General features: G+C 43.2%; 1 protein-coding gene across 8 annotated transcripts in view; it reads left to right on the top strand.

The window, feature by feature from the left end:
- Positions 1–13,414, top strand: part of SGCD (sarcoglycan delta) — a 306,318-nt gene that overhangs the window by 270,201 nt on the left and 22,703 nt on the right. For all 8 annotated transcript variants that reach the window (XM_041397415.1, XM_041397414.1, XM_041397419.1 and 5 more), the window contains one exon: positions 2,384–2,456. In XM_041397415.1, coding sequence (XP_041253349.1) covers positions 2,384–2,456 — 73 coding nt within the window. The remainder of the gene's footprint in view (positions 1–2,383; positions 2,457–13,414) is intronic.

The raw sequence follows: 13,414 nt of genomic DNA, 5'->3' as shown, positions 1-13,414 counted from the left end.
ATCTAAAAAATGAAAGCCTGGAAAACCCCAAGTTTAGAAATAAGTTCAAGTTTCTCCTTATTCTGCAAGCACTTCTGGTTAAAGGCAGGTAGTTCTTTTGAGTTTGCATGACTTCAGGATCTGACTTAAGGTGTCTAAAAATTAATTAAAATGCCCAGCATAAAATTAATTAAAATGCCCAAGCCATGTGGGTGAAGGGGTACAAGAATATGAGTGCATCTCTCCAGCTGCACTTCCTCATCCTCCTTCCCTCAGTTATGCAGATAAGTGCAGGCTGGATGTTTTGCTACATTTTGTTGCAAAGCCAAGAGCCAAGGCAATTGTGTTGGATAAAGCAGAGATTTAAATCATTTGGAAACTGTTGAGAGAGGACAGATCTGATAGTAACAACCTTCATGGTTGGCAAGTTACAGCTGCTTATGACAACTTGTAACAACGAAAGCTTATAGTGAAGTTAAAAGCTCAATATCTGTATTGTGCTATAGGATCAGTTTCAATCCCCACGTATAAACCTTCAAACTTTAGGCTGCCTTTATAATCTTTGAGTTTACTTCGGTTTTTTCTGGGTTAAAAAGAGTTAGGTAGTTTTTTTATAAATGTTAGAGTGCTTGTTTTCATTCTGATTTTTTTTTCTTTAACACTTTGGGACAGCTTAGTTAATTTATTTCAGTGTAAAGAAAGTGGAGTCATACTGCAGTCGTAGGTGTTTCTCACTTATGGCAGCAGTTACAGCAGGATGTTGTCTTGACATGTTTTGGACCATCTCAGAACATCTGTTATTCTGTAATGATGACTTTCACACTGCACACAGGGAACAACTACAACAGCATGTGTTAGGAGTGCTCTCAAACTGTACATGTAAAAGTTTTCATCAGGGTCTGTAGTTTGCACCAATAACTTTATCAGACTAAAATCTAAAGAAATAAAAAAATGCCACCAGCGCTGTCTGCATGCTGACACTGAAATTGCTGTGATGTCTGCAAGTAAAGAGTGACTAATTGTTCACAGTGGGTCTGAAGGCAAGACCACAGGTTTGTATTTAAGAATAGAGGTCATACTTGTTCATTGGCTTGGCAGCTATATATTGGAGAACAGGCACATTAATCTCTAGTGCACACACTCTGTGTGTGAGGCAGTTAGTGCCACTCTCAGCTGTGTTTTAATTGGAGGTTTCAGTGGGAGCAGGAACGTGATGTTCTGCAGCAGAGTGTCAGTGACAGCACCTGGGGACTCCTGTGCTCCAACAGGGTACTTTAAAAGTAGAACAGGTTCAGAAAAAAACAAAACCAGTGAGAAGTCCAGAGGATTTCCTTCACAGTGATTGATTCAGAAAGCCCAGAACTTCTGAGAGAATCAGAGCAGGTTGGGGGGGGTTGGTTCACCATCAGTGTCTGACTAAAGTCTCCTCATGCAAGGGTGGTTGGCACACGACGACTCGAGAAGATTCAGTGACTGAAAGATTAAATGAGACCATTTCAGATTAGATGCACATTTTAAATGAGAACAGTCAGTGGAAAGGGTTGCCAGAGGGTGCCAGGGCTTTGGCTTACAGCAGTGATGTGAGGAGAGCACATCTTCCTAGAGAAGAGAGAGCAGGGGTTGGTCACAAAATATGGGTGAGTCCAAAATATGGGCCCAGTTCAGGGATGGTTGGGTGAAGTGGCCCAACTGGGCTGTGCAGGTGGCCATGAAGAGGATTGCAGTGGTCTGGAACTTAGGCAAGCTGTTTGTAGTACCCAGCAGTTCACAGGTCCAAAGCCAGTCAGCAAATGGGGCAGTGCAGCTTCCCCATCATCTCTGAGAGATGGAGGAATGAGCAGAAGTTAAATAATTTCTGGGTCACACATTGAACTGGTGGCCAGGCTGGGACTGGGGCAGGGTCTGCTTGTGCTGCCCTGCATGAGGGTGCCCCTCCTTTTCCCCAGGCATGAGCACAGCCTGACTGGAGAGATGTTTGCAGGGATCAAGTCAAAATCTGCTTTTCTCCCTTGAGTATCTCTGAGAGCCCAGTGAAAGAAATGATGTCGTGACATGCATCCATGTTCTTCCATGAGGGATGCAGCTGGATTAGATGCCTGGTTAGCAAAGGGTGTTTTTTCCAAGCTCCCTGCATCAGCTGGGTCAGCAGACTCTCCCCAGGCTGGGGTGCAAGCACCTACTTTTCCAGCCAGAAGTGCAGTTGACAGGCAAACCCCACGTGTAATCAAGGCAGCCCATTGCAGATGAACAAGGTCTGGCTTTTCTGGGGACAGAAGGGATGTGCAAGAACGACATGGGGTCAGGCAATGGGGTAAATTGCACCTAGGTATGATTTGACAATCACTCCCCTGATAACAGCTTATAATGTTTACAATTTGTCTTCTGTTTTGTTTTGTGATTTCAGGAGCAGAAGGCACAGTGTTCCCTAAATCTATAGAAACTCCCAATGTCAGGGCAGACCCCTTCAAGGAACTAAGGTAAACTTTGGAATATGGTTTAATGGTAACTCAGTGGAGCCTTGTTGGAGTTGTGCTTACTGCTGGGCATCATTTCTGCTTTTGCAAAAGAGCTTGGGGATTCTCTTTGGAAGGCATCACAAGAGAGGATGCCATGGAAGGGAAGGGACCTGCCATATTTACATGTGATATGACCAAACTAAAGGCAATCACAGGTCATGAGAGCAGCATTTCTGCTCTGCAATGTGCTCTGCATACCCTGGGCTCAGCATTTGGAAAAAAAAAGTAGAGTAATTTTTTCCTGGTTGTGCAGGGAGGTACTGAAGGCCGTGCTGGATCACAGGGAGTAGCAGCAGGCAAAAGGATAATGCTGTCCAGTATTATCTGACTTGCAGAATTGCAAACCCTCCCTGACCTACACAGGGCACAGCTGTGCACATGTGTAACTGCTGACACTTGCAGAGATGCCACTTGCTGACAGCATTGTGCCATGGGGGAATAAACAGCACAGCTCCTGGGAGCCAGCTCTGCCCTCAAGCTAAGGCTGGGTGTTATATTTATTTTTAAAAATAATTTAAAAAAAAAGTGTGGCACTACAGGTTAACTTGAATGACTAGCCTCAGGAAAGATACTAATCATATGGCCTAAAAAATTAATGACTCAATCTCATGATATTTTCTGACCAAGACTGTTGTAGGGGTTTGCCTCAATACTCAAATTATTCCTCCTTAGAAAAAGAGAGAGAAATATTAAAAAAAAAAAAAAAAAGCAGAAGGACATTTTGTCCTTAAATATTGGATTGCCAGCTCTCCTTTGCTGGAAAATTCTGGACATGGAGCAACCCTGAGCCAGCTGAAGTTGAGCACAAGTGCTGCTGGTTTACTGCAGATTCAGGGGGCTGAGAGAGAGCAGCTCTTATGGATTCCCTCCTCTGGTACCAGGGATAGTTGTGGCTCAGCTAGGTCACCAGGGAAGAGGAAGAATCTGCCTTCCCTTGGGTCTGTTTCTACCTTTGAGTTTCCCCCAGGAAACCCTCTAATTGTTCCAATTTCCCACTCTGGGAATCACCTGTCAGACTGCAGGAGCAGTGGGGGCGTGATGGGGTTTGTTAGGAAAGTTTGTTCTCTTCCTCCAGGCTGTGACTTTACCCTGCCTCCTGGTTTTCCCAGTTTGGGTCTGCTGCCTTTAAAAAAAGAGGAAATGTGGTCTTTACTCACTGTGACATGCAGCTGGCAGGGCAGGGGCTGCAGTGGGGAAAAGGAGACGTGAGGGCAGGGAGTGCTGGGGCAAGGCTCTCCATTTCCCTGGAAAAGCCAAGCAAAGGCACCAGCAGATGGATTTCTAGGTGACCTCCAGGTGACAAAGGCTTTCTGGCACAGACTGTGTTTACTGACATTTTCATTTAAAAAAAACCAAAAAAAAAACAAAAAAAAAAAACCACCTGCAAGATCATGTTTAAGATATCCAGTAGCATCTCCAAAATTTACCAGAACCAAAATTTACAAAACCAGGTCTTGAGTAGTGCAAAAGAAATGCAAGGTTTAGGTCCAAGTTGGTGATGATTTAAGAGTTTTCTAAAATGGGAAGGGGGAAAAAAATCCAAATAAGTGTAGGATGTCGTATTGGAGGGGAAAAATGTGAATTGAAAGAGCCTTAATGTGATTGACTATGCTTCTGTTCCAAAGTGAATTAAACTAAATGAAATTGAAATGAATTAATGGCAGTATCCATGGAAGGGATTGATTCAGTATATTTGATCTGCTTTAAATTCATGTTGTTATTTCACTTGTTTTATGTGGAGAGCTGTTAGGTAACTGATTTCCTTTCGAATTAGTGGACTGGGTGATAAAAATACTTTAAAATCTGCTGTGGTTTTTATATTTTTTTTAAAGGTAAATTATTTAATAGAATTTACCAAATCTCATGGGGTTTTTGTATTTTTTTTTTTGAGGAAAATTATTGAATAGAATTTACCTGGAGGAAAAAAAATCCCACAAGGTCCTAAAATACTCTGTGTGCTTCTGACAAGTTTATCTTGGCAAAAATAAATGTTTTTACAGCATCCTGAGGAGAAAAGAGCCAGTGGTGGCAGTGTGTAGGGGAAGCAAGGTTTTCCAAGAACAAATGCTCTACTGCTCCCCAGACCAAGATCCATCCATCTCTCTCTACATGTTGGATCACTGGCTGCTTCTTAGCTAAAACGGTGCCTTTTGGGTGCAGTACAGAGTTAATAGTGAAAATAATCTTACTCTGAGGGGAGATTTTTTGGTTCCTTCCTATTTTGATAGCAGAGTGTGTGCATAAGGTGTCCTTTTTGCCTATTTACAAAGATGCTTCAGTGAAATGGGGCTGGATGAGATGGGCCCTGAGCTGTCACACATTGCTGGGAAAGCAGCAGTGAAATCACACCCTCAGTAGCTGGCTTGCCTCTAAAAGACCTTTTTCTGCAATAAATAGTGCTTTCTTTCCTGCTTAGGCTGAACTTCTCAGGTGGAAAGTGCACATTCAGCTGCTGCAGGTGCCCCCAGGCACCACCAGCCTCCATCTCTATCCTAAAGCAAGGATTATGGTGCTTTGGGGATTTCTCCCTTTGCTCTTGTCAGTGCCCACTCCTCTTCTTTTGTAAGAAAGGTGGCACAGGCTGTCACAAAGAGAGGAGACCAGCTGCTCTTGTCACTCCTGGGATGGAGGATACCTGGATGTCCTCCTTACCTTGCTCCTCTCCTGCACAGACAGAGTCCCTGGCAGGAATAATAGTGACCTAAAAGCTGGAGATGGTTGACAAGTTTTTGATTTACTTTTGTGAACTTCTTCCTGTTTTTACATATTTGAAGTAATTGTAGACTCCTGAATGTATTTGTTGTTGTTCGTTGGGTTCTAAACCGGTCAAAAGCTGTGAAAAGGCAAGCAAACAAATCCAAATTAATTTTAAATACTTGGGATGTTTAGCATTGCCATCTGGTATCGTCCCAAAATAGTTTAGGGGGAGGGCTTGGGAGATTTGTTTGGACATTGAAATATTTGTACTCATCTGCATTGACGCTTTTTAGAGCAGGTTGGTGCCTTTGACATATGGTAATGTGATTGCTTATGTATAAAAGTTGAATTCAATATGACCTTTTCTCACTGGATTATTTGAGCAGCACCCAAGTAACTTGTCAAGAGGCAGCCTTGAGAACCTCTCCTTGACATTGGCAGGAATCACCTGCCTTTTTCTATTTACATGCCTCAAAAAAACAAATACATGCCAGAGATGCAAACAGAAATTGTCCATCAAACACCAGCACTCTGCAGAGGTGAGGGATAAAGGCTGGACTAGCCAGTGAATAAGGAAGAAGAAAATAGTTTGAGGGGAAAGGATTAAAAGGTGGGTGTTGAAATATAAGATAAAAGTAGCAGGAGGATGCTGTTAAAGTGCCAGGTGCTGGAAGCTGGGGATGGGGTGGGGTTGGGGCAGAGCTGCCTGAAGTACCAATGTCCAGGTTGTGCTGCAGCTTGGAAACCTGATCCAGGGTATTTCTGTTCCCAAAGTAAAAAGAAGTCAGACAACATGAAATTCACTCCATGAGGGGCAAGCACACACCTGGAATTCATCCACAGATATTGGAGGTTGAAAATGCAGTGAATTCCTCACCCAAGGCTAGGAAGCCAAGGGACGACTGTTTTTTCTATAATGCACAAATATAGTTAAGGGAGAATTAATCCCTTGGGCTTAAAGGGGTAATTTTTTGGCTAAAGTTAATTATGAAGCACTGAAAGCACAAAATGGCAGATGAAATGTGCTTGCTGCTTGATTTTATTAGTGCAATTTCACCTCACCATGTAGAATACTGAACTATCCAAATAGTCCAAGTGAGACCTATTGTAACAAAAAACAATTGAAATACAGTGCTGAGCTAACGTAACAATACTCATTTTGAAAAACAGGAATTCTTACCAAGTCAAGGTTTCTGTCAGCTGTGTTTCACAAGGCACCATAGATAAGTTGGTACAAAAGTAATATTTTGTCGAAAACCAATTACATTAATAATGATTAAGAGGAGAAAAATTAGAGGAAATGCGAAAAATGAATGGTATAAAAGAGGAAGTTACTGGTGAGAAATGAAAGTCATTTATAGAGAGTAATGTAGGATACTGAAACCCTGTTTAGCTCACAGTGAACACCTGTGGATTCCTGTGAGGTTTCAGCAAGGGGGAGATGACCGCTGAAGCCTTGTACAGTGCTGGTGTTATTTTCTGATTGTTTTACAAGCAGGAATGCAATTTTTTTCTCTGTTATACTAGTGCAATCCCAATAATTTTGATAGTCCTAACAGCTTAAAAGACAACAGATTTTCCTTGGGATGAGCTTACCTTCACACTGTAACAAACAAAACTATTATTAGTTACTTTCAGACAGGTTGAATGTAAACAGCCATCTCCAGTAAAGCTAACACAAACCTACTCATACACAACTAAAAGGAGACACCAGATTCCTGATTTCTAAACTTCAGGCTAATTTCAGTGGCCTTTGGTGAGTTGCTTTTGAATCCTCATCACCTCATTATCTGACTGAGGATGCCACATCTGATTTAACAATTTTCTCATGGCAGCTGAGGCTTCCTGAAACTCTTGCTGTTGCAGAGACTTTCCCAGAGCAGAATTCACACTGATTTTGAAGCCACTTTGCTTTAGTATTTTGTCCTGGTGATATCCCTTCAAATCTGCTGCCTGTTTGGCTCTTACAAAAGACAAGCCACAGCCCTCCCAAGCCAAAGGCAGCCTCTCCACAGCTTCCTGGGTGCATTAAGATGTATTTATACCACTGGATATAAGGGTTGGAGTTAGGGAAGAAGTTGATTGCTGGGGCTTTCCATCTGTTAAAGTAGGGGAGGGGAGGGGAGGGGAGGGGAGGGCAGGGCAGGGCAGGGCAGGGCTTTACCCTAGCAAACCTTCTCTTGGTGGCCTTCCTCTCTTTCACAGCCAGCACCAGGAAGGGTGGATTTAGCTCTTGGTGTCCTTTCCTTCCCTGTTTTCAGTGGGTGAAGCCTCAGTCTGGATGAGCTGCTCAGTAGGGAAATGCAGAGGTGTTAGTGGGGCTGTGCTGATTTATCCCAGCTGGATAAACCATCGCTCTGCCCTGTTCCCTTATCCCAGCTGGATAAACCATGGCTCTGCCCTGTTCCCAGTGCTGCTGGTGGCATCTGTCTACAGGCAGATCCTCTTCACAGAGGACTCATGGATGGTGAAGCCAGGTTTGGCAGGAAGGTGCTTTGGACTCAGTGTAATGCTGAAGTAAAAGCAAATTCAGGAAGAAGGCAAAAGCAGCTGGAATTGGTGGTGAAGCATCCTGCAGTGTGTGCTGGGGTCTGCCCAGAGACCCCCCTGTCCCCTGAGCTGCTGGCCCGTGTGGCAGCAGGAGCCAGCACATTCCATCAGAGCTACGTGGCCCTTCAGGTGAGAACAGGAGTGAGAATGGGGAAGGAAAGGACAGATTTCTACAGGAAATTGCTGCCAAGCAGCCTTGCCTATGGGATAGAGAGCAGTGGGAATATCCCTCTTGTTTGCTGGTTGATACACCAAAAGATGTGGGAAGATATTCAAGATTCATCTTCTGCACATAATTAAGCAGCATGATTGCAAGTGAAGCAATGGCTCCAGGCAGAGACCAGTCAAACTCTTCCTGGGCCCTGAGCAAACCCCAACAGCTGGGTTCATTATTCTCTCTCTGCATTTATTCTGTGGGGGTTTCCTAACGCAAACAAAGTCTTTTCCTGGGAGATATTAATCATCAGTCCTGGCTGTTATCTCAGATTGAATACTTTTGCTGTGTACAAGATCTGTATCCTGCCTGGCTGCCTTGTGCCCAGGTTTGTCATTAGCTTTCAACAGCAGAATGTCACTTGCTCCATAATCAGAGCATCCATCTGACCTTCGAGTGCTGCTCACAGAGGTGTGTGAGCCAGAAATCCTCTGGGGCTTGAGAGAAACCCCATCCCTGTGACCAATCTGTACAGTCAGACATGCAGATGTACCCATTTGAATAACAAAAAAGTGAGCTTGTTTGGCTTTTTCTAACTCTCTGTGCAGCACACCGCTAACCTTGAGTAGAAAATAGATGCTAATAAATGCGAGGTCTTAAAAATGTGAATTATAGCCATTTCACACTCCGTGGCAGACTCACACTGGTGAAATGGCTTAATACTTAATTACAATGCTTGTCCTTCTCTCAAGTGCAGATGACATTCCTCAGATAGATTTTGCAATGACATCTGTGGAAATAAGTTGTGAAACTAATTAGTTATTCATATAATACAGAATATTGACTCCACACTGATTAAAAGGATGTGGTGACACATCTAACATGATGTATCTGTCGAGTAGGTTAGTCTGAGGTGGTATTTTTGGAAGGGCTTACAGAAAATGATGAAAATATCATTTGGACTCTAGAATGCAGATGTTTATAGGAAATGTTGCCTTTCATTTACATTTTGATAGTGGTTTAGGAGGACTGCCATGCTCTGGAGTGACCCTGTGCCCTGGCAGCAGTGCCTGGCCTCCAGGCTCTGAGGACCATTTTTGGGGTGCCAACTATAAAAAAGTCTGCAGGTTATTGACTACCTGCAGCCATCAGTGCTCTAAAGCAAGCTTTAGCTCCCCAGAGAGATGGGCAAGGAAACTGCTGGGGTTTTTTTTCAATGTTTTCCTTGCAGCAGAGCCTGGCTGGAGCTGCTGTGCCTTAGGGCAGTCAGGAGATGCTGCAGCAGGAATCAGTTGGTGCTGCTTCTCAGGAATCCAGCATTTGTCACGCTCTGTGAAAGGCCCAAAATCCATTCTTTTATCATAACATTTGTACTTGAGATAGAGCTATTTGTACTGAGGGTATTGAGCATGAAATACAGAAGTAAATAGAAAGTTGGCAAGGAAAGCACCTTACCTACCTATCACTGTGATCCCAATCCTTTGCAAATACTGTGATATTTAGGATGTAATCATATTCAAAATGACTGAATAGCTCAGAAGAGAAGGAGATTTTCCTTTGAACACTGTTCTTATCTTAAAGAAATGAGAGGAATGTAATCCACTGAGCACCATGTTTGCTTTTGGGTAGAAAAATACCTGGTTTTCTTCAATATTTCTCTCTATCCCTGCATACATCTCTCCAGCTGTGCATCACATATTTCTAAAACCCCAAGTGAAGAGCAAAGCAGGCAAAATAAAAATCTCTGTGTTATTCAGCAGTCAGTACCCGCTTCTAAGAAGGAATATCTCCCTGCTAAGGCTTCACCTGTGAGCCTGGGAGCTGTCTGCAGGCAGAGCTCCCTGTTCCCACTGTGCCGAGCCCAGCACAGGAGCCAAGCTGGGATTTCACCTGCTGAACTGCAGCAGTCCACAGCCACCTTCCTGAGAATGGGGCATTTAGCACAGACTTCTCATTAACCTGGTGCAAAATAGGGAAGGACAGTTCAGACACTTCACTGCCCAAGTGAGGAGTTCCTCAGGGATTTGTTTCCTGCTGCCCTTTGCTGGTGCCAGAGGGTTTGGCTGGGCCACAGCAATAATGTTTATTAGTTTGAGTGAGGTACTTGGAGCTACAGAAGTCCCCTGTGAATAAAAAGGACATTTTTACAAATACACTAATTGTACTTCAGGCTGTAGTCAGGAATCAATAGCTGCTGCATAACCTTATTAAAGAGAGGGGAAATATGTGTCCACAACTACAGTGGGATCCTTCCTTTTGAAAGCAGTATTTTGTATATACTTATTAAGAGAAACGACAAATGTTCACCATGCCTACAGAATCTTTATTCTGAATTTGCTTCATGTGGAATAGAGTTGCTTTCTTTAGGCCAAACAGGAGTAGCTATGTCCTTTCATCATGAATTGATTTTATCTTTTTCATGTGTGGTGAGTGCCACTGCTCTGCTTCTCTTGTGTATTCTGCAGTATGGATTTATCCCCTGGGTTATTGGGGCACCTCTGGCTGTCTTGAATTGTAATAATTTCTGGCCAAATAGCATTGCTGAGTTCACACTGAAGGAATGTCACTCCCAGCTCTGGAGTGGTGTTTGGAATCATGTGACTCATGAGAATCCCTTCCTAAAAATGACCAGCAGCCAAACCTGGCCATTCTTCGCAGAGCCCTGCACAGTCCATAGTTGCTCCCCTGGTCTCTACTTCATCTAGAGTGATAAGAATACATTATCAGTGTGAGAGCATCAGCTGTGGGCTGCCCTGCCCTTCCTGGGCTCAGCAGTGTTGCCTGGAGGAGGTCAGTGACCCATCTGGCACCTTGTGTCCTGTGAAGGGAGGAAATGGAAATGCAGAAGCTCCTTTGTGCTGCCAGGTGGGTCCTTTTTCTCATCTCCAGTTTAGGAAAGCTGAGAGCCCACGGATTTCACAGCCTCATTTCCAGGTTCTGCTGACAGCTCTGAAGCTGGCAGTCCCTGCTCTGCTTCCCAGCTGATCTGCTGTTGGAGTGACTCATTGTAAAAAAGGAGCATTTTGGAGGCCATACTTGTGAAAGCACCATGTTAAAGGTGGAGCACTGGTTTGAAAGGCAAAGTGGCAGCCACCATTTCATCTGTTCCAGAGCTATAAATATATAAATACACACCCCAATACACACACACAACCCTGCTGGCAAGGAAAATAAAGCCCTGTTTCACTTCATCTGCACGAGAACATCCTGGGATAGAAGCAGCCTTAAAAAAAAAAAAAAAAAAAAAAAAAAAAAGAAAGCTTTTCTTTCACATGATGCTGTGTGGCTTCAGGGCCATGCAGGAGATGAGGAAGCAGAAATGGGATTGCACCCCATTGATAGTCCAAAAGCAGATGAGTGGCCTCAGGAAAGCCTGAAAAACACCAAAACTGTGCAATTTTCCAGAAAGAAGAAGCAAAATCCACAGGGTGGGAGCAGTAGGTGCAGAAGGAGAGAAGCTTTGCCCTGGCTTAGGCAAACAGGGAGGGGTGTTGGGATCTTGGGACCCTCCTGGCAATTCTTCCTTCAGCTGAAACTCAGCTGCAGTTCTCTGTTGAGGTGACCTCGGTTCATGAGTTATCTCCTGCCTTTTGCAAAACAAAAAGAAAAACACATTCTCTGCCTTCTTGCCTGGTTTCATGTCATTAAGGAAGGCTGGCTGAGGACATGTTGTAAAGTGGCACAAGGGAATCAAGCAGGAAAGTAAACTGAAAAACCCCAAACTTAGGCCATCAAGGATCATAAAAGAAGTTGTAAAGCAGAGAGGAAATGGTCTCCTGGTGAGCTGGAGAACAGCTGATAGGGCTGGATAATGAGGGGATGTGCTGCTCTAAGGAGATGTTCCCTGCCAGTGAACTCAGAGGAAATCTGCTTATATTTGATATAATAAGGGCAAAAAGCAAGACACAGAGTTTACACTGCTGGTGCTGAAGTGTGTGGCAGTGATAAAAATATGTCATGTCCTGTCCACTTCCTTAAGTACTAGCATTTTAAAAGACAGAGAAAGAAGTAAAGTAAAATGTCAATTTAGAGTTTTTTTATTAAGGATTTGCTGTCTTAACTTTAATGAAGGAGTAATAAATATAAATGGATATTAATGGAAGGTTATTAAAGCTGTCTATTTTGATAGAAAATATGCAGTATCTTCTCCTGCAATGCCAGAGGTTAAAGATTATTATTGCTTCCTAAGGCTTCTGAAATTAAATTCTCTCTTATATGACACAAAAGGTATGATTGAAAATGTGTGCAAGTGAAATGGTTTGTAATAAATTCATATTGCAGTAAAAATCTCTTTAGAAAAACATGATATCTTACAAGAATCAACTGAGGAGGTCTCTCTAAAGAGGGAAGCTTTTTTATAAACCATTTTGGAAATTCAAATGCTGCCAGAAGGATCATCCAGAAAGCACACAGCAACTTGTGAACAGGTTCTGAGCTTTCACCTAAAGGTTGAAACCCAGAGTGCCCTGGGTTGAAAACTGACTTGAACAGGATCTTTTCTGGTTTATACAGTTCTAATTAATTACAAATGACATTTCTGACAGAGCCTCTTAGGGTACAAAAATTAAGTCCTTCATAACTGCTGTTTGGTTCTTTCTAAAGCCTCCAGACCTCTAAATACCAGATAATCAATTCTTGTTCCCCTGGAGCAGAAGGATCTGTGCTCGAAGCACAGTGGAAAAAGCCATTCCCAGCTTAGAGTGCCAGGAGCTTTGGGCAGTTCATCTCTGCTCCCCTCCAAATCCAAACCCATGGGTGCAAATCCTACTGCAGGCTCTGGATTAATTCACTGAAGCTTTTTGAACTATAGAAGCTTTGGCAATGTGGGGTAACCATTGTGGTGTTGGTGTTTCTAATAATAGGCTGAATTCTGCAGTGAGAGCGTTGCCTTTATTCAAAGAACATTTCCCATGAAGTCACAAGGTAATGTTGGCCCTGCACAGCACGTTGTGTCCCTTGGTCAATTCTCTATCATTTGCTTCCGTATAAATAGATATTAATGGAAGGTTATTAAAGCTGTTCATTTTGATAGGAAATATGCAGTGCCTTCTCCTGCAATGCCAGAGGTTAAAGATTATTATTGCTTCCTAAGGTTGCTGAAATTAAATTCTCTCTCTAACAACTCAAAAGGTGTTATTGAAAATGTGTGCTTGCAGTCACACTGTGTGCAACCACACTGCATGTGTTCCTGCAGGAACTGCACATCTGGAAACAGGAACTGCACATCTGGAAACAACCCAGACCCTGAATTCAGCCCTGGGACCTGGAAACTGCTTTAGCCTGGGCCTTGGCCCATCTGTGCCCTGCATACCTCCAAAAATGCTCAGTTTTATCTGTATGGGATCAAATTGATTCTATCAAGAAGAGAATATCTGGTTGTTTACTTAGGCTCAGTTCCTCATCTCCACCACTGCTTAATCCTTTACAAAAAAACCCAGTGAAGTCTTATTGAAAACATCAAGGGCAATACTGCTAAAGAGATGGGAAATGGAACACTAAATCTCTCCTAGTGCCTTTC

Source organism: Onychostruthus taczanowskii, unplaced genomic scaffold (genome assembly GCF_017590055.1).
Source record: "Onychostruthus taczanowskii isolate IOZ18803 unplaced genomic scaffold, ASM1759005v1 scaffold14, whole genome shotgun sequence".
NCBI classification, from domain to species: Eukaryota; Metazoa; Chordata; class Aves; order Passeriformes; family Passeridae; genus Onychostruthus; species Onychostruthus taczanowskii.
The sequence above is the reverse complement of the archived record's forward strand: the minus strand, read 5'-3'. Positions and strand labels throughout refer to the sequence as shown.